Source organism: Trematomus bernacchii, unplaced genomic scaffold, assembly GCF_902827165.1.
Source record: "Trematomus bernacchii unplaced genomic scaffold, fTreBer1.1, whole genome shotgun sequence".
Taxonomy (NCBI): Eukaryota; Metazoa; Chordata; class Actinopteri; order Perciformes; family Nototheniidae; genus Trematomus; species Trematomus bernacchii.
Window position 1 is genome coordinate 214,428 of NW_022987784.1, and position 26,058 is coordinate 240,485.

A 26,058-nucleotide genomic window follows, 5' to 3' on the forward strand; every position below is an offset into this window, starting at 1 on the left:
TCACAGCTAAGGGGCGTGGTTCGGCCCGATGCAGGCAGTTTGCTTTTCAGCCCAACTGTATACAGTTTTTCTCAGACGCGGAGGGATACTGACTTGTGAAAAGTAACTATTATACCCGTGGTATACGCTCAGTATACCACGGCTAAGAATCAATCAGATTGTTTGATTTGACTTGTCCGTTTTATAATGAAGTATAATTTTAAGCATTTCACACAAGTGTCAAAGGCTTTTATTGACATGTTACATTAAGCAGTGTTTTTTTGCCAAATTCCTACTTGGCAATAAACCTGTTTCTGATTCTGAACGGCCTGTAAACGGGTTCGTACTAAGTCATGTTTATTTATTGTATTGTATAGCGTCTGCAGTTAAAATTGCATATGGTTCGTTGGTCTAGGGGTATGATTCTCGCTTAGGGTGCGAGAGGTCCCGGGTTCAAATCCCGGACGAGCCCAACTTTAGGTTTAATTCTTCACAGCATTAATTTAGTAAAAAAAGCATATAAATGCAATCGCTCATATCAGAATAGCAGAGAATCATCTAATCTTCCATCTCAGACTGATAACCCACCTGTTTATCCTGCACCTCTAGCTGCCAACCCTCACGCATTTAGCGTGAGAGTCACGCAATTAACCCATATCTCACGCACTCACGCCACACAAATGACGTCTCCCAAGTACCGTGGTAAGGTTGACAACGAACTACAATCACATTTTGATCAAAAAAAGCCAATACGCGCCGTCCTCCGTGCTGGGCACATTACATTGGTCTCTATCCGCAGCCGGACAAGAAACGAGTGCTCAGGGACCGTCTGCAAAGTGCAACTCCGAAAAAAGAGAATACAATAATATTAAATCACTATTATACAGCTATTACTACCAAACTCACTACACTCATCAATAGTCTCCTGTTGGTCATACTACAGCAAGGAATTTGGAAGAATGTGCTTTTGAATAATTTTGGGGAATATTTATAATGTAAAATCTTCAATAAATATGGCATCACCTTCAATAACTTTACTATTATACAGTATATTTCTACCAAACTCACTACACACATCAATAGTTTTCTGTTGGTCATACTACAACAAGGAGTTTTGAAGAATATGCTTCTGAATAATATTGGGGAATATTTATAATGTAAAATCTTCAATAAATATGGCATCACCTTCAATAACTTTACTATAATATTATACAGTATATTTCTACCAAACTCACTATTTGCATTGTTGTTGTTAGCATCTGGTTAGCTAGCTGCGCTAACGGATATTAGAAGCTGTTTCTAAAACAAGGAGAGGGAGAGCTCTCTCCTGTCAGACTGAGAGAGATAACTACAGCTCAGTGAGGTAAGGGACTCTCTGAGTGTTTAGATAGTTAACTTTAGTCTAGTTATCTCAGTGGGTCTCAAACGGTTTGGTCACCATTTATGAGAATAAATGAAAAACAGTTATGAAATACTATATGACAGTAATTTGTGATTTGTAAAATATCTATAAAGAAAAAGAACATCTGTGTACAGTTCTGTTTCATATGGGTGTTGAGAGATGTATCCATAGATCTCTTCATGTTGCTCTCAAAGTGCACCAGATTGATGCTTTTAACTTCAATATTTAAAAACAAATCTTCCCGGGGGAGCATGCCCCACTAGAGGAGGTGAGGATTAATTAAGAAATTATTCTGAACCAAACTAAAGTAAAAATGAAGTCGTAAATATATGTATTTTTTTCCGATAAATCTCAGTTATTTCTAGGGCTGTGCGATTATGGCAAAAATCATAATCACGATTATTTGGGTCAATAATTGATATCACGATTATTAAATACGATTATTCATTGACTTTGAAAAAATCCATTTATTGAACTTTAAAACAAATACAAATAATAATTTGAACAGTATCTTTTTAACTGTTGATTACCCTGAACGTATAATTCAACTGAAAAACCAATACAAAAATAAATGATACATTTAAATAAATATCAAAATAATAAATACCAATAAACAAGATCAACAAATATTTTGGAGCGCACTTCCACAAGCTACTAAACATATATAAATATGATAAATACAAATAAATGAGACCAAAATTAATTAGATCAAATATGTTGCAGTGCACTGTCACAACCTAGCAAAGCAAAATAATTGTTTTTTTCGATTATGTTGTTTTCGTAATTGTGGCAGGCCAAAATCGTAATTGCGATTAAAATACGATTAATTGCACAGCCCTAGTTATTTCCATTTAAGTTTTGTACATAGACCTTTATGAATGGAGGATTTGATGTCATTTCCGTAGTGTCCGACCGGTCCGACCTTATATATACAGTCTGTGTGTCCGACACATGAATGGTCCCGTTATCATAAGTGTATGACAGAACGTATGAAATGAGGAGACAAATAAATTCATGATTTGAGCAGTGAAGTCCCACTTCTTCTTTATTGCATAGTTTCACTTTCACCTGAATAATCTTGCATAGCCATTGAACTGTGGTAAACTCCAGGAGTTAAATGGATCTCATCAAGAGATGCATTTAACTCCTGGGGTTTGTTTTATGACATAAATAGCATAGTTCGCACACATCTCATGTGTGTAGTGCATTCATTAGTACAGTACACAAATCTTTCTGGACTCCCTGAAGCAGCTGGCGAGTATTGATAAAACAAAAGCATTCATTACAAAAGACCCAAAGCAGTGCATGGAATATACTCAGAGCTAGGAGTGTAAAATGCATAGTACAGGAAGCGTGTAAAAGGAACTATTTCACTATCAAAATTTAAATTCTAGAAACTTCTCTAGACTGCTTAAATGCTTTATCTGATTTATGCCTGAGATCTATAATTGGAAAATGTACAACAGCCTCTTTGGTAAACGAAAATAAATACACTTTTAGAGATGGATGTTCTTGTAAAAGGCACGACTGTTAATATAATTTACAAAAATCTATGTGGAATCTGGTCAACCAGCCATTTCGATGCAAAAAGGTGCAAAACAGAGTTATTGTGCCACACATTGACATATCTTTTCGAAAGGGACGTTGAGATCTCTAACTCAAAGCTTAAACACACGTTAATAGAAAAACTGCAGTATATAAAATCAGGTATTAAAAAGACACATTTCACACTGACCAATCAGTAACTGGGTAATTAATGTTCAGTAACTTACAGGATACTGGCAAAACAACATGCCTATTTTTCGGGTCCAAGACACTCATTCACTCTTAGAAAAAACACAGTTTAAAATATATTCTGATAGTAAAAAAGCTTTGTTTATATTCCTACGATCGGACCAGTTTGAAGCCCTGCCCGGTGTCCAGTATCGCCGGGGGAAACCAGTTGAGTTTGACTCTCTTGAGACATCGCAGGCAGACGCTGCAGAGCCACAGCATGTTGAGCCCCCCGCACCACAGCGCCAACTGCACCACCGGGTAGGTGATCCGGGGGAAGTACAGGCTCCAGTGGCTGGTGACATCACTTCCTGTGGGCAGGTGCAGCGTGTAGTCGCTCCAGTGTTTGGAGATGCCGTACACAGCAGAGACAGGCCGGCCCCTCTCGGACCACTGGGTGCTGCTGTGGGAGTTGCAGTTATACTCCACCCACTGGGCGGTGAAGTCTCCGAGCTGCGGGGGGTCCTGCAGCTCCACGTCCCTCACTCGGGCCAGCGTCGCTCCCTGCACGGCCACGTATAGACCCTCCACCTTCCTGACCTCCGTCACCCACGGCAGTGAGAAGTCACAGTCGAGCACTAAGATGAGGCGCGAGCAGAAGCTGCCGTTCTTCTCCTTCCACCACTCCAAGATCTGAGCCAGACCGAGAGTGTCCCCTCCTGGAGAGGAAGAGACAGCAGCCAGTTAAATATCACACAGGAACACACAATAAGGATAATATAAGATTCTCAGATGATTCAAATACAAATATAGCATGCCTTAAAGACACTCACAAAAAGTCATAAGAATAGTCATATTATTATATGTCATAAAAAATATAAATATAAGTACAGTATGCCATAACATTTTCTAATATAGTATGTTATAAATATACATATCATAAAGGCCATACAGATCTTAAGAAACATAGTATGGAATGTCATACAAAGTCATGCAGAAAAAAATAGTTTGAAAAAAGTAATTGTATACTAAGTAATACAAATGTAATTTATACATGTAATAGTCACAAAAAAAAGTTATACTATAGTATATTATAACAATGTTGTAAAAGAAAGTTTTAGTATACTATGTTATAAAAATGTAATTTAAAAAAAGGTAATAGTATAGTATGTAAAACCATAAGCCATAGTATGCTGGAAAAATGTTGTAAAAGATTCAGAGTATAGTTTGTCAAATAAAAAGGCAAAATCATTATCAATTTCATATAAAAAGTTAAAGTATAGTTTGCTATAATACCTTAATTAAAAAACTCATTGTCGTATAATTTGTCATTTAAAGAAATGACAGTTCCCTCTCACCTGCCAGCGCCCAATCCCCGGAGCCGTAGCTGTGCCCGCTGTAGAAGATGACGTAGGTGTCGTGGCGCGGCCCGTCTGCTGTGCGCAGCTCCAGGAAGGATTTGATCTTGGCCTGCAGAGCGTCGTGGCTCATCCCGCTGGTGGAATAGTCGCAGCCAAAAGTCTCGATCAGGTGGTGGGCGAAGAAGCGTTGCACGTTGTTCAGCATGCCTGTGGTGCGCTGGTTCAACTCATGAACCTGGCCCGGAGGCAGCAGCATGGGCTGGCCGTCAGGACTGGGGGGGGGGAGAATAAAACATTAAACACAAGGGAGAAAGGGAATGAATCACGTCTATTTAAATCAGTCATTCAACACAGGTCAGGGCACGTTTACTGGGTCAAAGCCAACTTAAAAAAAAAAATTCTAACTATAGATAAGACCAAGTTAAATGACACATAACAAGTATTCTTTCCTTTTTTTGTGGAAAACTGAACTTGACACTTCAAATATCAGGAATAATGGTTTACAAAATATTCATTTGAAGCAGGAATAATTATGTTTTTTACCTTTTAGAACCGTCATCACATTACAATATTGTTTAGTTATTGTCCAATTCCCTAGTAGAACAATAAAGTCCCTATATCAGCATTTTGATAGTTTCCCACTCTCCCAGCAGTTATGGTCCACACTACCTGCAGTAGTTGGTGGGGATGACCACTGCGTAGCCCACACACGTTCCTCCCAGGCTACTCCCCAACTCGTGGAAAAGGCCGTGGAACAGAGACTCCAGCGGCAGGAGGAGCAGAAACACGCTCACAAAGACACTGCTGGAGGCCTGCAGAGCACAGGAGGAGATTACATACCGGCATACACTGCACTGACAACAGTATGATGTCTGAAGGCAAATGCTGTGGAAACAGTTGTAACAAATATCTGCTTCTGCATGAATTGTGCAACATTTAAGCAAAATATAACTACCACTCAAATCAAAATATAGAGGAAACTGAGCAATTCAATGTGTCTTTTAATACGATGAAACGTAAATGTAAGAGCGTAGGTGAATGCAACCAGTGATGATGGATCCCAGTTAAACAAGTTAAAGTTTGGTAACGGTTGTATAAGAAAAAACACAATGATCTTCTTTAATTCTACATGGACAAAACATTTTGAACAAATTGTTCTCCTCAGCTCTCCTAATGTTATTTGTGTCTAAAGACTTCTTGTGTGGTATTGATCTATCAAAGTATAAGATCTGTATTGTCTGCTGCACCTACCTGCCAACAAAAAGCCGCAACAGCCACAGTTGACACCAGCGATAAGAGCACCAGGCGTTCAGAGATCAGGCAGAAATGTCTCATGCCTTTAGAGGCCATCACCTTGTCCAGGCCGCTGACCCCTGACCCCTGGGACAAGCACACCCTCTGGCATTCACTGAGCTTGGTGTGAAAGCCCCACACTGTGATGACAAACACCATGTGGCAGATGGCCCAGAAGAGGACACAGACCACAAAGCCCGGGATCGCCAGGTACCACTGGTCCACGTGTCTCATCTTCCGAGCGGCCAGAATGATGAAGGTCACCTCCACCCCCAGCAGAGGCAGCAGGGACAGCCGGCGCCACAGACCCCGCCACACCAGGAAAGGCTGCCAGCGCTCGGTGACAGACAGCCCGCTGAAGTACACATCCAGCAGGGGGTCGCAGATCAGCTGGCTGAAGAAGCACATGAGGGCGAAAGGGTTGATGGTGATGCTCAGAGACTCGAAGAACAGCAAGGCGGTGATGACAGCGAAGCAGATCAAGTTGGGAAGAGCCAGCAGAGCCTTCATCCGGAGGGCGATCATGACTGTGGCCAGCGCGACCACCAGCACCATCACACTCAGGGACTTCTGGACGGGCAGCGCCGTGCTGGCGGCGGCAAAGCCCAGCAGCACCAGCCTCTCTGCCGAGGTGAGGGAGGCGGGACGGTACCTGGTGCATCCGAAGAGCCTCTCCAGCAGCGCCCACAACGTCCTCAGACCCACGCTGGCCAGCAGCAGGTGGTTGGCCACCTGCTCCTTCATGTCGCTCTGCACCCCGGGGCTGTTGAAGAAACACTGCAGCCCCAGCAGGAACCCGAACCACAGGTGGAGGAGACTGAGGCTCACCCTCTCCATGTTGAAGTAGTAGTACACCACACTCGCTATTCCGAGGACAACCAGAGCCAAAACGAAGATGACAAGAAGGGTGGTGTCCGCGGTCCTCTCCCACCGGGCGTAGAGCCCCAGACTCAGCGCGAGCAGCAGGTTGAGCCCGGACAGGTAGCCCAGCCACCGGACAGATGACCACATGCTCACCTCTCCGTTGACCTCCTCCAGCCGGGTCATCGCTGCATGGAGGCAGTGGCTGACACAGTAGCGTAGGAAACGAAACATTTTGATATGAAAGACTAATTAACCGAAGCTAAAAACAGGCACAGTAATGAGCGGGATTACTAACTATGACATTACGTTACGACGCCAAATTAAGTTCGGCTAACTAGCTAACAACCGTTAGCTACGACCGAAGCATCTTTGCACAAAGTGACGCTAAGCAGGCAGAAATATTCACATCTTGACTGTCGTGTTGTTTTTTCTGTTGTGTTCCTTTGATCTCTTGTCCGACTCAGTTTATAAATGTGTGATATGAAGCAAACCGAAAGTAGCTGTCAGTAAAGTTGATGTAAAAGTTTGTCGTGTCAAAAGTTTTGAGATGACAGGCGCCATGACGCTAGCTTCGACTACGGCAAGCGATAAGGATTAAAAGTGTTTCGCCAACGTTAAAGGGCCAAGCCCCGTTCAAAAAAAGTATACATTATAACGTTAGTTTGGTGTGGAGATATGAATAGATTCCCTTGACAGAAAAGTATCAACTGAAAATTAATATATGCATAACTTTTTTTTTTCACATCTTCCCAATCTCTCAGTTACATTGTTTCGTGTACACGTTTATAAAACACAGATTTTATAAAGTTGTAAATTAAAATCTCTGAAATGCAACATTACTTTTCTTTAAAAATAAATATTTGTATTTTCACATTTAAAAATATCGTTTTTTTATTTCATATTTTGTTCAGTAAAATATTATATTGATATTTTTTTATATTAGTGGAAGTTTCCAGAGTAAAACTTAAATCGGCCCGAATACCAAACAGAAAATTGCTTTAATATACCTTGGTTCTCTTATTATGATAATGATCCTTACCAACAACTTTCCCATTTTATCATAATGATTGAGCAATTAGGATTTTAACCTCTGGCTGACAGAAGCTCTGTGCTGCCAACAGATGTACTTTCTGTTATCTATTTATTAACCGCGATTCACCAATGCGGGAGTCCTTCTGTGTCTATTTCCAGCTTTCAGTGAGCAGGCCCTCAGGCCCACACACACACACAACTACAAACTTAGAATGAAGTTACTGATACCGTTTTGATTTGACAATATTATATTGAGTTATTCCGGTTTTATCCGAGTTATATTTTTGCCGTTCAGCAGCAGATCTCGCCTTTCACTGCCACCTCGGTTTTGATGATCCCGCCTCCGGTACTGGAGGATCTGCATTCTGATTGGCTAAAGCACTTCTCGTTAAAAACTCTGTGTAACGATTGGCGTGGAACTTTTGTGTTGTTAACCCTTTGTGAACTGGGTTACATGTGCTAAAAAAACAAACACATTATATTTTTACAAAAAGGGCCCTTCTTTTATAGTAGGCCAAAGGGCAGGTGCTCAAGCCCCCTTTAAGGTCTATCTGTGCACTGCCTGGTTACTGAATCCACGGACAATATTCACAACTGACTCCATTTAACTTTATAAGCAGCACACGGAGTTGACACATGTATCAAAAAGTACAAAACACACAGAACTCACCAGAGACATTTACATTCATTTATAAAAGAGAAATACAACCATACTATAAGCACACATTGTTCGGCATTGTTGATAATGAAGATGAAACAAATCATGCAAATGGACCAACAGAAAAACTGGAAGACAAATGCACCAATTAATCACAAAACTTCAAAGTCTGAATATGTGTGGTACTGTGAACCGTTATTATTTCCTGTTAAAACAAAGAACATATCAGCAGAGAGATGTGGATTAACTGGAAAACGATCTGCAAATGGCAACAACACACTGCATTACATCAACACTGAACTCGTTTCTTGCTATCCATGAATATGACAAAGGAGAATCGGATAGTTTGCATGTTCTGTTTGGCCAAAGAAGCTGGATATGTGTTTGTTTGAAAAAGGTATGATTTTCATTTTCTCGAGGGGCACAAAAGTCTGCTCGCAACAAACAGTAAATGGGAACAAAGAAGGCACCTTCGACTTACTGGTATTATTATTTTTGGGCCCATCTTGTTTTCATCAAAGGAAAATAACTACATTTTGTGACACCCTTTGGGATCAATGATAAAGTGCCACTGACAATAACACATCGACTCATTCCTTTCATTCACACTGACACACCCAACCACAGCCACACATCTCACCCATCCAGAGACAGGCGGGAACACACACTAACATTATATCAGGTAGTGTCTTTAGCTAAAATCTCCCCCCGTCTGTCGGACACAGCATCTTCAGATTTCGCTTGCTATTGCTAACTACTACAGTTTATCACCTGGTTCTGTATGTTAAAACAGTAAATTAGTGCAAATCTCTTCAGTCAAGGAGAATTGTCTGTGAGGAGCTCAGATCTGGATCTTTTTGGAGGCAGAGTATTTACTATAGTTTCACATCAAAGTTACAAAATGGTGTCAAAGGATACTGGTGCTTTAAAGTCCATTTGACTTGAAGTACTATTTTTCTGCTGGAGAACAAACATGTAACGGAAATCTAACAGGAGATAATATCTAATATTTGAGAGGACATTGAGAAGAGGAACAATAAAAGTCTAATAACTACTTCGAAACAATCGTACCTTGTTACACAATGAGTAAACACAGTTACAGTTTCACATTAGTAAACCTAGTAATACTCCTACCATATGGTTCTGAGAAATGTTTAAAATGCTACGAATACCACTTTCTTGTAAAAGATACACAATTCATTTAGAGGATGCCAAGTTCAAATTGCATTGTCACACTTTACGCCGGACAACACCAATGTTTTGACTGTTAAGAATATAGAGATATGTTTTAAAACAATTAACTTTTTTTTTTTTTTTTTCCTTGGAAAACTAAATGAACATCAAGAATTTTTCAGAAAGTCAAACTGCATGACTGTGACAGAAGCAAGCGTACCAGTCCAGTCATTAAATCTCTCCAGTGCAACCAAACTCCTGTCAGACTGCTGGGGTCACTTTTATTCCTCTGCACTGAGCAGCCTGCCACACTAGCTTATTCAAATAGAGACCGAGTATTTGTTATTGAAAGCTGATTGAAAGATGATATGTAAATCAAGGAGCAGGGAGCTTAGACATCTCTAGGGCATTCATTGTCCAACTCTTTAAAAAACCTAGATTTTTATCAAAATATATCCATCTTAGTGTGTGTGTTTGTATTTGTTTACATGTGCGTGTTTGTGTGTGTACTCTCAGACGAGTGTGGATATGATAAAATAATCTGTAAACTTCTCTCTTTTACACTGTGCAAACTGCATTGTCTTTAGGAGAGGGAGGGGGACGTGGGAGAAGATTGCAGCAGGTTAAAATTTGGCAGCGCAGCAGTTGAAGGGGAGGTGACAGAAGAGGAAAGGAGAAAGGTGGAGGCAGGGTAGCTGGTCTTAGCCGCCTAGCTCTGAAGCAGGATGGGGTCTTCTAGCTCATGGAAGCCAGGCAGCGAGCCGCTCTGACTCTCCCCAGAATCCGAGTCATAGGGCGTGTCGGGGAGCTCCGTGAAGCCCCACGCCACCTGGTCGTCCTCAAACTCGGAGCGCGCCTGCACCGGTACGTCGGCACACTCCTCCTCCTCCTCGTTGGAGTGGAAGTCCTGAGGGATGTAGAGCATCTCCGGGTAGTTGCGTGACACCAGGTCGCTGGTGGTGGCCACACACACCTTACGGAAGGCGATGAGATGCATGTGGGAATACTTGATGTATTTGTAGCGCTTGAAGCCCAGCGACTCCACCGCCACGCGCCAGCTCCGCATCATGAGGGCGTGGCGGTTCTGGTGGGAGGAGTCGGGCGTGATGATGAGCAGCAGGCCGTGCAGCTCCAGCAGCTCGTGGGCTTTCTTACAGCAGAGCCAGCGCTGGTAAGGGGAGGGGAAGTAGGACAGGAGCAGGGAGAAGACCACCACGTGGAACAGCTGGGCGGGCAGCGTGTCGATGGGGTTGTGGAGCTGGCGCAGGAAGGCCTCCACCGCGTCGCTCGCCAGCTGGAGGGGCTGCTGGAGCTGGAGGTTGAGAAAGTCGCACTTGTACACACTCTGAAGGAGAAGAAAAACAAATGTCAGCACTTTTAATACTAATGTAAATGCTTATCTGCTCAATACACTTTAATTTTAATTTAATCATCTTATAAGTGGCTCTTTCAATACTTTATATGTTCACTTACTTTTTAAAATGCTGATACTTATGACATTTTTACCCTGGTTGTGTATTTCTTCATTTTATTTTATTATTGTGTGCTGGCCTATTTATTTACTTGATTTTAGTTGTGCCGTTTATGTACATGTACACAAGTAAGTGTGAATGTGTGTACAGTATATGAACAGGGGTATACAAGTGTGTTTAATCGATATTTGTGAAATCATCTCTCCGTTTGCTCGATCTACAATGAAATATGTACTGTAGGAGGCACTGCTTTGTAATCAGCTCTAATTTTAACACAAAATATATTACTGCTTAGATTTTTCTTTTCCTTTTCTGTAATTAAATGTTCATCATTTTCTTTTTCTTGTTTTTTTATTAACATTTATTCTATGTAAAAAATATGAGTTTTTATTCTGAGCATCCTTTATTGAATCAAACCGAAAGATAAAAAGTATTTTAATACAACGTTTTGCCTTTTATCTGAACTGGTTATTTCCTGTTTAAACACTGTAAATATGCCAGGCGTGGGATGAATAAAAGATTTCCGATTCTGATCTTTTTGATGAACTGTCATGTTCATGTTTCTCTACTTGCAGCTGCAGACTTCAAGGCCCTTTTTGTTCTGCTTTTTGCACAATTTGTTGACACATACTGTAAAACCACAACCACGATACCCCTGTGTGAGTCATTTCTGTTGTTCCTTTTTGCTCTGTAATGCCAGCACTAAATCATCTGACAGGAAAAAAAACTAAAAGCACTTTATTTGTGTCAACAAGGATTTCAAACAAAAGCATTAAATAAGCCCCCGTACCTCAACTGCAGGCACTATGTCAATCCCGACTGTGAGGAATTCATCAAACTTCAGGAAAGGGTTGAAGCAGCTTCCAACGTCAAGCAGGCGCATTTTCCCCAGCGGAGAGATGGAGCTGCAACACAAATGTGGAACAAGTGTTGAAACCATGTGACTTCTGCATCCAACAGTGCCTCTGAAACATATCATTAGATTTGAACCAACAGATGATTTATTTTCCAAAACAAACAAAACAAAACATCATGCAAGAGCCCATTAAGTATTTTCAATAAAACGTTCTTACGGTAACGGCACATGTTATGCAATTATGATGTGTTACTAAAAAAAGAAGATACTTTTGACGAGTTCCTGAAATATGACTGAAGATGCTTTATCTAAGAAACAAACAAATAAACGCCTCTTCATAAATAACATTAGTATTTGATCTGTGGGGTAATTATCAGGCCTGTTAGTGTATTTAAGTTCAAGGTAATAGGGGAAAGGTAAGATGTTCTTAACATTTTTTAACATAACCCAAACAATACAATAACAACACACATTTTAAGCATGTTTAGAGGATGGACTGTGTGCTCACCGGGGCATGCTGCTGTGCGGCTGTGCTCCTGCAGACGCTGCAGGCAGACCCATGGCGAGCATGGCGCTCTTCTCATCCTTTTCTAACATTCTTTTCATCCCGCCTTGCAAAAAGTATTCTTGACAGACACTGTGGAAGTGAAAACTTTACTGTGAAAGTGACAGAGACATGTCCCAAGAGCACATCGCACACATTAAGAAGAGTCACATTTCACTGTTATGAGATCTAAACCTGAAGCTGTTGGAGTTTTACCTGCGACACCATTCGATGCGTCCCTCTCCTTCACACTTTTTGGTCCAGTGGTTGTCGGCGAGATTCTTCATGGCGAGGGCGTACTCACTCAGCGTCTGCTCATCTTCACAGTGCTCACGCCAGATCTTGTCAAAGTCGCCCACTGAAGAAACCATTTTGAAAATTAGGACAGAACTAACAAATAAAAACAAAGACTTCAAACACTAAAGGAATGATACGTTCACAGTTAGATTAATCTACTGGTATCACTATGTCTAAATTGTAATCTTGTCTTCTTTGAGTGTGACAAATCAATCCAAACCAAGTCAAACATTCACAACCTACTTGCCAACTTCGGTTATCCCCTTCAGCAACAAAACATGCCAGTACTTCTTTTTAAAAAGTTCAGGCTACATTAACTGCTACAGTACATGCTGACTCTCCTCTGCCAGCACAGAAGTGCAACTGTTCGTTCGAAAAACAATCTTACTCAAATAGCCATTTCACAGTTATAATAAAAAAAAAAAATCCCTTCAGCATTTCTTCACAGTTAACAGCCTGTAGCCTAGGCAAACACTCGGATAAGGGAGAAATCCCATGACCACAAGGAAAAAAACCTCAGATTCAGATTTGCAGAAATGAAAGGACAACAAGAGGAGTGGTGGTAAACAGCAGCGCTGGAGGAGCATGACCGCTGTGATTCAATGCCAAGCCTCCCAGATCATGCTTTACTTATTAACCACTCATGAGGTCCGCTAGCAGGACGCTTCTCTGTGCCGTTACATTCTACAAAAACAACCATTTAGCCGCTAACTCGGAATAGTGTCTGATTTCCTCAAAAAATGACTTCTTATTAACATAATTTAAAAACCATACATCATTGGCTATGTTGTGTTTTAACACATACAAGTACACCAATAACAGCAAAACCTGACCTATTTGTGCATTGCTTATCTCTGATTAACTGATAGCAGAGAATTAGGCAACATTTTCTACAGCACGAGGGACTCAAAAAATATTAAACTCCTTTGTGAAAAGTTTGATGAATTGTGTAAACTATTAAAAGTTGTCTTGTTCAGAGTCTTCTCGTTCTGCTCTATCTAGCAATCTAAACATTTGAAGCAAAGAGCAGGACGACCTGTGGTTTCTGAGATTTAGGAGAAGTGATGTACTCAAATGGATATCTTGATTCAGAAGCATTCAAGCTAAACAAATGAGCTAAGCACACAAGATAACTTAAAATCATGACATTTGTGGCTTTCATACTTGCAAAGTTACATAAAAATATAGCCTGCAAATAGCTAATATGCAACAATTACAAGTTAATGATAAAATAATGTTTCCTTTCTCGATATAAAGACTGCATCACTTCCAATCAGCACTGATGAGTGCTGAAAGGGTTTTTCCAAACTTCCCATTTTACACCATGCTATTATCTAAAATGACTAATAAAGGGAAACAAGACAGATGTTTTAGTTCTCAAGACAGATAGCTGTTGATCTGAAAACACACCAACTATTGTAGAATTTCAACCCTGATGCAGTCTTTACAGCTTTAGAAAGATCCATGAACAAAATCAATAAAAGAGAGTTTTAAAAAAAAAGATCCACAAACGTTATTATTAACGTCACTGGAACACAAGCACATGAGAGAATTAAGCTCCATTTTGTTTGACATTATTGCATCAGTAAGGGACAATTATAGTCTTAAATAGTGTTGTGGGTTGTTTTTTTCTGATTGAAGATAGATGAGACAGATGTCATTCAATATACCAGGTAAACATTTGGTCTGAAATCTCAGTTTCAGAGATGCATCATTATCTGCGCCGACCAAGTGGTTATTATTTTGCCTTTTTTGTACTTCCCCAAATTGCAAAAGCAGAAGTAAATCCACCCTGAAGTCAAATGTTAAACAAATTGTAAATTTGAATCTTATCTTTATTTACGAGAAAGTCATAAGGGACATTTCTTTCACAGTGGAAGTAAAGACTACAACAAAGACTGCATTACTGAATCTGCGAGGTACTTGTTTTGACCAAATCTGTTGAAAGGAGTATTTACTCAGGTTGTCTATCTCTGAATAACAACAATAATCATAAATAAAGCTTATTTGGTTGTAAAAGTTGCACAACAGGTTTGCTCAGTCCACAGAGTTATCATATAGGCAATAAAAAGGAAATAGGTAATTTATTGTCTCAAGAGATATTCTCTCTTAGTGTCTATTATGGGCAGTGGACGACAGTAACTAAGTAGATTTACTCAATTTTGCTAACTATTATTTATTTTGTGTAAAACATGTCAACGTTTCTGCTTCTGAAATGTGATTTGATGCTTTTTCATTAACATATTTTTAGTTATATTTTAGAGTACTTTTACTCTTTTTACAGAACTGTAAGTACATTTTCCTGATTATACTTACATACTTTTACTTAAGTACCTTTCTCAATGCAGGACTTTCACTTGTAAGGGAATATGTTTACAGTGTAGTATTACTACTTTTAGTTCAGTAGACAATCTGAATACATTTCCCACCACCTGATTATTGGTAACCTATTACACTAATGCACACTGGTTTTAACAGAGAGATAAAACATGTTTACACCAGGGACTTAAATGTGAGCAGAAATAACCTTAGCAGTGTTTTAAATGTTATTGTTAAGCAGCTTTAAAGGCCTGGCCTGCATAATGCTACACTCTGCCTGAATAACAGCTAACCAATGACTAAAAAACAAAACCGTTAGCAAGGAGCAGAGTAGGTCATCTTTAGCGGGGTTTCTGTTAACAGAAAGTATTACATTTACAATTTAAGAGCTAAGGTTCAGTGTTAGTTCCTCGGCTGCAGGGCCATGCAGAGACCGAGGGGCCCTGCAGCTGCTGCTTACCCTCTCTGTATTTCCTGCGCAGTTTTCTGTGGACGTTTTTCACGACCCCTGACAGCTTCTCCTGCTCCCTCTTGCACGGTTCTTCCTCCGGTATCGGCACGTAGAACAGCTCGGTGTGTTTTTCTGTCTCCCCGGTCTCGACATTGTCCCTGAGGTCCATAGCACCGCACCGCACCGCCGATGCTGCTGCTGTTTTCGCCAGTCGCTTCGCTTCCCCTTTTCCCCAGCTGTAAAAAAACACCGACCGGCGAACCGGCGCACCAGCCAACAAAACGCAAGCTGATTGGTTGACTTTGACACACATGCTGTAGAACTGACAGTGTGGCGTCCAATCAGAGGCCTGGTAGCGTTCACGATCCTGCGTGCGTTCCATGGAGCGTTTAAATGCAGCTCGGAAATACCACAACTACTGAAGTTATCTCAAAACCTCATGACATGACACAAAAATATGAGTATGTTTTTTATAATATGAATATGACATGATAACATGACTCAATGCATATGTAAATGTAACACTTTCAGACAGTTTAACAGATGCAACATATTTTATGTATTTATATATTTTATTTGTGTTTATTATTTGCTCTGACATCTCTTTAAAAAATGCATTCATTTTTCAATTTTGTTGAATTTTTATTTTAATATATAAAGTTGTAGTACAGACATCTATTATTTTCTCTTTTAATTTGTGTGCTTTTTATTTAGAGTTATATATATTTATTAATATCTGTATATATTTCTTTCACATAGTAAATCAATTATTTCACAGTGTTAAGAGTAGACAGCCCTGCATATCACTGCTGTTAACAGGCAATGCATTGATGAAAACTGCATTACTATTCATTTTCATTTCAATCTTTATTTCGAACAGATTAAAAATAACAAATAAAAAATAACAAATGTGAAAAAACAGAATACCGTATTGTTAAAATACAGTATTTATCCACATTCACGATAATATTTATATATTCAACAACAAAAAATCTTCATATTAATAATAATAATAATAAAAAAAATTAAAAAATAAATCATATGTGTCCGAAAGGGAGTAGGATGAAGCAAATGCTTATTAATTCCCACCCCTTACTTGATCAATGATTGTCCTTTAAGTCATTGTGCAAGTTATTCCTACTTACATTTACAAAATGTTATACATACATATACAATAATTTCTCATCTTCAATCACCTCTCTTCATTCTCATAGTTTTCCAAAAAAGTGTTTCTGTACATCCTTTTAAACTGAATTATGCTTGTGCTTTGTTTTAACTCCTGCTCCAAACCATTCCATAAAATCACCCCACAGATTGTTATACTCATACTTCTCAGATGGGATAGTTTGACAAAAATACAAACATCTTATCAGTTTAAAAACATGTTTTAGAATTGAAAAAGGTTTATACAAATACAGACTTTATATGGTTAACATGTTGTATTTCATTCTTGTGCATTCAATTTCACGTGCACTGTGTATATAGTGCCACCCAATGGTTTCAGTAGTGTGTGGTTCCCAGACACAGATCTCTCCACTAAACATGTGTTTATCATTGTACTAGTTTGCTGACAATGATAATTTACATTTCGGTGTAAATTGAAGTCTATATTTTTCAAAAAGCAAAGGATTGGCAGGGTTTGAGCAGTTTTGAGAGTAATATTATTTGTAGCTTTCAGTACAGCTTTTGTCCTGCTCAAATTCTGAATTCAGTGCAAAGTAAAGACAATGCAATTGTATCTAAAGTTGTGTTATCCAAACTGCATTTATACGTTATTGCAGAACATAACTAATCCCAACTTCCAAAAATAAACACAGCACATGATGGTCAGTGCGTAGATTTCTTAGCTGTGGTTTCACTGTTTAGTCATGGTTGGGATTAATTTCACCATAAAAACTTAAGTGCGTGGGTATTAATGGAACATCGTTATGTGAGGTCTTATATCAATGCTCCAGGAAAAGTTGTTTGTAACAAAGACAGGAGAAAGGCCTCTGAAACTGTAATTCCTCTCATGTAAATTGTATCCTTTCTAGTATGCATGTATTGGAATTGTATGTTATATATGTTAGATGTGAATATATATATTCTAAATAAACATTATGTTTCTTCATGTGTGAAGTCAGCACCATATCTTCGTATTGAAATTCTCCTTGGCTTCAAATGCTGATCGACATACTAATAATAGCACTAATCATAATTTATCACCGCCCTCAAGTAATACTGTATACGTCCTAGAAAGAGGTCAGACAGGCATAGCTGCAGTCTGCAGGATTAAACACTTGGCTGTTATAAAAATATTAATTACACCATGTGTTAGGGTCACTCTGCTCTGATGAGACATTGAAACAAAAACCCCCACTGCACGGCTAGTAAAAATTGACTGGGTGATGTCATGATAAGAAATTAAACATAAATGACTATGAATGAATACGTTTGTAACTATATGTCTGATCTAATGTTCTTGAAATATCACGGTCCGATAAAGAATCCCAGATATCTAAAGGTTATATTAAACTCAACTCACTGATTACAAGTTAATAAAAGAAAATAACATGTCCGTGAAGGCTATCATAGGAAATTGATCTAAAAGGCATGTCTGGAAAAGTGATTACGCTCTTAGCACAGTCAGTTATCTCTATCTGTATGTGTCACTTGTTGAAAATGTTATTGTGTTTCTTTTGGTGGCTAAACAACCTCGTGTCCATCTGGCAAAAGAGCGTGGTCTTCCTCCCGGTGGATTGTACTGACATTACTGCAGCTACAAGCCAAAGGTCAAACAGGGAACTTTTGCTATGCTGTTTCCACAAGGGACTCAATGTTCCTCCCTGTTGATTCATTCTGAGACAAAATTACACAACAACTTTGGACAAGCATCGAAAGAAGTGTATTGATTTATTGCAGACACTGAAGGCAGTATGTCAGAAATGCACATTGACACGCCTCAAGGGTTGTCCTTTATTTAGAAGAACTTTGCTGGCAAGATGAGATAAGGACAAAACAATCTTTAAAAAAAACTTCGAACTTGTATATCTCCCAGCAGCTGTTTTCTTCATATTGATTTCCAGGCTACTACAAAGCATTGTATCAGGGTCTATATCTCTGATGTCAAACATATTTGAATACTCATAAGTGATAACATCATACGTGCTTTGATCAGATTGCAGCCTTGGATTAAGACATGTAAACACACTGGAGACATGAATAATCCAACAATTATAATCTGGTTTCAGGGTATGACCACAGTTCTCTGAGATAATGTATTAGTGAATGCAAGTCCCATATGGTCTAGCGGTTAGGATTCCTGGTTTTCACCCAGGCGGCCCGGGTTCAACTCCCGGTATGGGAATTCATATTTAACCTCTATAGATTAAAAGACACTAATAAACCTTGATTCAGGCAAAGGAAAGATTTGTGAGTTGTTCACTAAATGCCAGAGGCTTCCATAAGGCCCCAAACCTAACTACTACTCCTCATGATATTAGGCTGCCTCCAACACTTCCTGTTTTACAAAAAAAGTACATATTTTAGGTATTTGTATACAGGAAAGTAAAACAGAGTGACCCTCTTTCTACTAAACAACACAAAACAGTTGCGAACACTAATAGTATTAAAAGCATTGAACACAATTTATTTATTCAAGACTTATGAAAAATAAATGTACCCTACAAAACAAAAATATGTATAGATAGCATCCACACACACACACACACACACACACACAGCACACAGATCAGTTGTATTTACACTTAAAAAATATATGTCAGTGTGAGCAATGGTCCGCTGCCTGTTGTCTGCGTTAATGCTGAGTTTTATGTAAAATAAAGCATGAAGAAAATGTGTACATACTCTAGACAACAGAGTTAGCATCCTCCCATAGGGAATATACAGCATTTCATCTGATATGTGTCGTATTTACTCTAAATGAATGCCCATTACCAACTATTTCCTTTTTCTTCTATTTAGACCATTATTAATACCACTTGTTCACATATCTTCAAATGAAGAGAAAATATCAAATTCTAATGATAGTATTATCGTTCACAGCCAATTATAATTCTACCTCTTATGTTGTTTTTGTTGTCCTGGCTACCTCTCTCCCTGATGGTAGAGCCAAACCACCGATGCCAAGTAGAGCCCGAAACAGGCAAGAAAATCATAACGCTGGACCACGACTAAAAATACCACTAACAAGGTGGCGTATAACAATGTTTTGGAAATATTGCTGCAGGAAAAAGTCTCTCTCCACCATGACACATGTCTGTTGAGGCTTCCCTGTCCAGTTGTCGCTGGCAGAGCTGAGGGCTGGAAGTCTGCCGTCTCCTCATGGCTGTCCTGAAGGCTGCCCAGGTGTTGCTCTTCATCCAGAGACTCACTGATGGAGGGCATGCGTGTGGAGAGCAGTTTGCCTTTGCTTACGTAGGACCGCAAGCCCTGCACATAACCTGCATCTTTGCTCTGGGCCCCGGTGTGAACGGCCCTCAGACAGTGCATGTATAACTCCACCTCGTCGTCTGAGTCGGACTCCGCTGATTCGCTGTCGATTTCAGCTTCTTCTATAGAAATGCAGGAACCTTCCTCTGCAGCTGTGGATTCATTATCATCTCTCACACTGCTTTGGAAATCTGTCTCTTGCATTTCATTTGGGATGTGTCCATTTTCTTTGTCACTTACGCTCTTGTTGTGCTCATTGTTCACCAGAGCAGATAGACCATCCTTGTTTTGTGTAAAGTCTACCTTCTCTTCAAAACCCCCTGCTTCATTATCCTCTATAATCTCTGGAAGCATGATGTCTGACTCTCCTGTTTCAGGAACTATAACTCCCTCCCAATCTGGATCCTCCTGTTCTACGTTTCCCTCCCTTGATTTTAATTCATCCGTAATTTCTTCCACCTCCTTTATTTCCTCTTCATTTAGGATATTTGTCGTTTCAATATTGACTTCTTGTATCTCTGCAAAGGGTTTCTCTAACTCTATCCCCTCTTGTTCATCTTTTTTCTCTCCTTCAATCTCCTCGGCTGATTCTTGAACATATTCTAATTCTTCCTCAACTTCCTCCCTATGTTTTCCAGCCAATATCTCCCCAATGTCCTCCTCTATAACCCCATTATTGCCCTCTAGAGCATCTGCATCCTCAGCCTTGTTCTCTTCGTGTTTGGCAGTTGTGATCTCCATGATTTGGTCGTCTGTCTGTGTTGTATCTCTGATTTCTGATGCTGCCTCCCTAAATGTGTCCTCCAACTCTCCTTGGTGTTTCTCCACTGCTTTTAAACATATGACCTCACTCTCCTCTTCATCTGTTAACATGCTTTTCTCCTCTTCTTCAACCATCATTTCCCAGTTTACCTCGGTAGTGTCTGCTATATAAAAAACCCCCCTTTTTGGGACAACATTTACAATTTCATGATGCTCAATTTTTTGGGAGTCTTTGTGCTCCGTGAAAACATCACTGTGTATGTGATTAGTTATTCTTTCTGTCGCTGACTCAGCTACCTCACCTATGACCTTAACTTCAACTGAGTGTTTTGATTCATCTATATGCGAGTTGCTCTTATCAGTTTCAATAGATATCAGAGTGTCCTTTTCCTCAACAATTTCCTCAATTTTCACAGTTTCTTTTTTAGCAGAAGTATTGATGTGCTTTGAATTCAAATCATGTAAAGCGTTTAGTAGTTTATTCTCCTCTAAAAGGCCATTGGGTGTCGACATAATCCCTGTTTTGCCTACGTCCTCTTCTTTGCAGTCATTTGCGCCAATAGAGCTGGTCTGTGTGTCTTCCTCGTCACTAACATGGAATGATTCACTCTGAAAAGGTTGAGGTGACATTAATGAGGTTTCTATGCTAGCCATGACCCTATGTTTTTCACTTTTTGTAAGTCTTTCACTTAGTTTAGTTTTTGTTTGTGTACATGTATGATCCTTGAGGTCCTGGGTGAGATCATCTTCCTGTGCTTCTCCCTGGAGATGTAAACTCTCTGTGGGTGTTTGTGTTTTTAACAAATCTGTTATTGAAACGTTTGCACTGTGTGGATCTACAACTACGTCTTCTGCAATGTTTTTTGGAACCTCCGATGTGATGGTGCATCTCTGGTCTAAATGAATGACATCATCTTGAGTTTCTACATGGTGTTGGATGTTGTTTACTGTGTCGCTCAAACAGCTTTCTTTCCTCTTCAATTTGAGGACTTTTTGGAGGGGCACCTAAGCATTCTTGTTTTGATTTCTGATATTTAATCACATCCCCCTGAATTTCGTCATCATGCCCTGTACAGCTAATTTGTCTCCCTTCAGAGTGACAGTTACTCTGAGGTAAGTCTCCCACATTGAGTGTAGCCTGTACTGGATTTCCCCGATCACTTTCACTTCCCACTCTGCCAAGCACCTGATTATAAAGCGGAGCCACCACATTTCCAAATGTGAAGCTGTTGGCCTCGCTAACAAGGCTTTCAATGCTCACTTCCAAAATAATACTGTCAGCTGGTTTCCCTGCAAAGTGGCCTTCCTCAGCTTTTGAGACACACTTGTTGATATTTCGGCATTCAGCAGGAGCGGGCTCACCATTTGGATGTAATGGGTCGAGTGAGATATCTGTGGCAGTGACGCTCTCAGATTTCGCTGTCTCACTGTTGGACACGTAGTCGCGTGTAGTTGACGTATCATGTGAAACATCAAGGAGAGGTGCGCTGCATGTTTCCAGAGACTCAGAAACAAAGTAAGAACCTTCTGATTGACTGCTCTCCTCAGGAAAAGATCGCACATCTGCTCGCTTTTCTTCTGGGCTTTCCTCTTGGGCTGGCTGTTTTGCTTCTGGAGGTGATTCATCTCTTTCAGTGTCATCCGCTCCTCCATTTTTCTGAGAAAAGTAGTCCTTCAGCCGAGCCATCCTTGCAGCCTTCCTGCGATTTCTTTGACTGGAGACCCGTTTGCTCTCGGCCTGTCCATCAACAACAGGGATATATATCATTTTTATTTTCTCACACGGTAGTCATGGTGTTAGGTGTAACATGATCTGAATAAATAATATGACATGACTGCATTATTTACCTAAATATAAAAAGAAAATCAAAAATAAGTATTAAAATATCATGCATGACAAATTGAATTGCAGACAGCACTGAATGTCCTTTAGGTGCTGAGTACATGATGTTACTCTGGTGCTATTTGGTCATGTGATATTCCCTCAGAAAGTGCACCAGGGTTCATGTAAAGTGTTCTGTTCCTCCTGTACCTCAATAGCATGACATGGTGTGTTTTAACCTCCTATTATAGCCACAAATGAATCAAACATGTCCTATTAAGTACTTAAATAAAAGATAGTTTAAGCAATCAAAAATATCATGTGGAGTCTGATGAAAAGGATTTAGAATTTTACGAATATTTTGATAATCCCAAGTAACTTGTCAATCATTGTAGCTCACAGTATATAAATGCTTATTCACCTAGTAGCAAAATGGTATCGCATTGGCCTAAAGTCCGCAAACACAAACCATAAAATGTATTAGTAAACTGCATTGTTGTGACTTGGTTTAAATGTGCCAAAAAGGAAAAAGAGACAGTTAAGTATTTTGTGTTTTTGAATTTTTCTCACCAGTAATTTCTGCTGATTTTCCTCAGATGTTGCGGACTGGTTTGTAGAGATTTGCTTTGCTTTCATAGTGTCCGCTTGCTCTGTATGTTTTGACACATCTGGAGAAAAGAGACATTAAAATGTACATCAAGGCATATTAAAATTCCTAATTTTGTTAATTCTACAATTAGCGAAATCAATCATCACCTGTTGAAATGTTTTCCTGAGATGGAGCCTCGGTTGCAGACATGTTTTCCACAGTGGAGAAGGACTGACTGTGGATAAGTCACATTTTGATGAGTCAGACTTTTATGTGACTTTCAACAATGAACAAACCACAAAGTGCAACATGTTGAGATATGAAACGATTTGATACCAAACATATTTAAATTTCAATCAAGCAATACTATAGGATAGGATATTAACACCACGTTTGCTTAAAACGTACATTGCATACAAATACAGGCCTTGCATGATACACTTTAATAAACCTGTTCAGCTAGTCTACACAATTCAATGTCTTTTGACTTTGTCTTCTCTTTTCATGGCATTCATACTATATTTACAACAATACCAGAGATATATCAGGATTAACTGTAGCCCAAATGTTTCAAATCCTATGTCAGAAACTGGCCAGCATGCTCTTCCACCTTTAGCACATTGGACATTTCTCCTGTCATGAAAATAAAAACAAATTACATTGTGTCTAAAACTATTATGGGCAGTGACCTTTACAACTGGTGAACCACTTTACATCCTCACCTGACAGTCTTTAGGCAGCTTTTCGTTACATTTTCCTTCTGCGGTTTCTCTTTCCTCTCCTTCATTCTCTGGTGGCAGGACAGCACGTAGTTCCTGGAGTTATTGTTGGCCCAGAAAGTCCCCAACGGAGTCTCATATCGCAGACAGAAGTCCACTCTGGCTCCCTGCTCCCCAAACGGAGGCACCAGGGTGAGCCTGAACGAGTAAAGGTCCATCAAACTGTCACTGGACCCGGGAATGTACTCTGCCAGGAGGTCAAAGTGGCTCGACCAAGAGTCCAAAGAGGTTCGGACATATACCTCCTTATTGTAGGATACGTTGAGAACTCGGACCACTCCTTTCAGTATTGTGGTCCCTGGTACTAACTCAATGTTCTCCAACTCCACTTTCTGTGTCTGGACTTTCAGAAACAGTTCCTCAGTAGACAACGGAAGTGAGAACGTTGCAGGAAATAAGAAGTACTCTGTATCTTTAGCATTCCCCACAGAGAGGTTGCATTCTGGCAGCTTGGGCACATCCCAAGTGTCAAACTCCTTCACCTCCACCAAACTGAGGCCCTTTCTGTCTGCAAAGGACACTCTCCTGGAGCTGGACAAGGGCGTCTCTGGCTCCTCGTCCTCCTCATCAGAGCTCCTTCTCCTCGGGAGAGGCGATGATTTGGGCCTGATGCCGATCAGCACCTCACAATTATCTTCGTCCACGTCCCAGCAGCCGAGCTGGGGCACTCCGAGGAGGCTACAGGCCCCCGAAGGTCCCGGTTGTCCGACAATCTCCATGGGGCTCTCGGTAGGAGAGTTGGTGGGAAGTGAACTGCTTCTGCTTCTGGCAACTGACATTCAACATGCTCCGACTTAACAGATGGAGTCGAGTTACAGATGACATTGTTGCAAGGGCCAACACTATAAATAGGCCAGAAGGGACTTAAACTATGTACAGTAGTCTAATCTCAGGAGGAGAACATATCATCCTCTTGCCGCCTTCAGGCAAAGCGTTTGTGATCAAATCTACAATATTGATTGTTAAGAATCTTATTTTACACCTATAAAACTGCTCCTAAAGTTTTGTTGACATTGTTCTTATGTAGCTATTGTAATGCCTCCCCGGGAGAGTTGTAATGGTATTTGTAAAACAAGCATGGGATTAGCCATGGTAGCTATTTGTGTTTTGTTGCTTTTGGCCCACAATGGGTCAAATGAGGACTAATACAGATCAAATGGCAGCTGGAAACTGTTTAGGCCTCCCAAATCACTTCCACAGAACAATCTTTGACATTCCCATAATGCAGTGAAAACCCCACAGTTTGTTAGAAACAATCACAAGCTGGTTCTTTTATCTGCTTATCCCATATCACCATTTATCTTGTATTTGTACAACTTGCTGTTTTTATCTCAGAGCTGTAACAAAGCAGGTATTTCTCTATCTTACTGAGCAAATATAATGTTTACAGTGAGTAAGAGTGTTGTGTCTTAAGGTGATGATGGGGAACCCCCCTTGGATTGGATATAAAAGTATAAAAGCAAGTAAAGGCTGCCTGGTAGATAATAGTGTTGTCCAACAGGATGGAAACAAAATGTCAGAGTATGTGGGATCTGATACAGACAGGATACTTGCCGTGCTAGAACTTGTAAGAAACAATGAATATAGAGAAAGGTAAATCAAGACAATGTCACAGATATTTCATGGACAGGGTTCCTGCCGGTTTCACCAACTCAAATGTAAGACTTTTAAGACCACTTTGAATATAGTTTAAGACATATTTCACGGCAAGAAAGTATGAAAGAAAATTGCTATGAAAGAAGAAATAAGTCCCATAATTACTTACAAAGTAAATGTATTCAAACCCGGTGTTGTTGCGGGAGCTGCTGCACTAGCTAACGCTACATTTGCAACAAAAAAAACGCTTAATGTTTTTTGCAAAAGGTGCAGCGGGCTTCAAACACGTTCCCCTCCACTGGTTTCAACCAAGCACCAAATTAGATGCTTTCCAACCAAATACGGTTGAACTTACACTTCCCCATATTTATTTGTAAGTAGATTCGAAGATAGCCTACCTGAGTTTCTGACTGCCGCTAGCTGAAGTTTGGTTGCTAGGTTACTAGCTGGGTGTTCTCCGATAAGGGGCCGGGGAAAACAAAGTTAGTGATTACTGGTTCCATGTTGATTTATTTCAATACAAATTGTTGGGGGGAATTGAAAGGCTATTACCGTACTGGTTACTTTGCAGGCCGGACATAGAGTGGTGCAGTGACGCGTCCTAAAATCCGGAAGTAAGCTGCGCATGGGTTCCCTCCGGTTCCCTCCGGTTCCCTCGACAAAAA

The 26,058-nt window shown here is 40.1% G+C and overlaps 3 protein-coding genes and 2 non-coding genes across 5 annotated transcripts; 2 read left to right on the forward strand and 3 right to left on the reverse strand.

Moving 5' to 3' along the window:
• The first annotated feature begins 379 nt into the window (after positions 1-379).
• Positions 380-451, forward strand: trnap-agg. The gene has a single exon. It is a non-coding gene; the product is annotated as a tRNA-Pro (tRNA).
• A 1,941-nt stretch (positions 452-2,392) lies between these two features.
• Positions 2,393-7,455, reverse strand: tmem168b (transmembrane protein 168b). Its single transcript, XM_034149456.1, has 4 exons — positions 5,707-7,455; positions 5,125-5,267; positions 4,453-4,727; positions 2,393-3,813 (listed from the first exon to the last, which is right to left on the reverse strand). Exons 1-4 carry the CDS (start codon positions 6,841-6,843, stop codon positions 3,266-3,268), a joined length of 2,103 nt encoding a protein of 700 aa, XP_034005347.1. The 5' UTR covers positions 6,844-7,455; the 3' UTR covers positions 2,393-3,265.
• An 863-nt stretch (positions 7,456-8,318) lies between these two features.
• Positions 8,319-15,681, reverse strand: bmt2 (base methyltransferase of 25S rRNA 2 homolog). Its single transcript, XM_034149454.1, has 5 exons — positions 15,424-15,681; positions 12,564-12,705; positions 12,312-12,440; positions 11,738-11,852; positions 8,319-10,820 (listed from the first exon to the last, which is right to left on the reverse strand). Exons 1-5 carry the CDS (start codon positions 15,581-15,583, stop codon positions 10,185-10,187), a joined length of 1,182 nt encoding a protein of 393 aa, XP_034005345.1. The 5' UTR covers positions 15,584-15,681; the 3' UTR covers positions 8,319-10,184.
• Positions 15,682-18,282: 2,601 nt separating this feature from the next.
• Positions 18,283-24,732, reverse strand: ppp1r3ab (protein phosphatase 1, regulatory subunit 3Ab). Its single transcript, XM_034149442.1, is given in 6 exon segments — positions 18,283-21,576; positions 21,578-22,345; positions 23,000-23,097; positions 23,186-23,253; positions 23,741-24,553; positions 24,555-24,732. Coding segments are annotated over 6 exon segments (3,891 nt in total). The 5' UTR covers positions 24,623-24,732; the 3' UTR covers positions 18,283-19,500.
• On the forward strand, positions 18,689-18,760 carry trnae-uuc. The gene has a single exon. It is a non-coding gene; the product is annotated as a tRNA-Glu (tRNA).
• Positions 24,733-26,058: the final 1,326 nt, after the last annotated feature.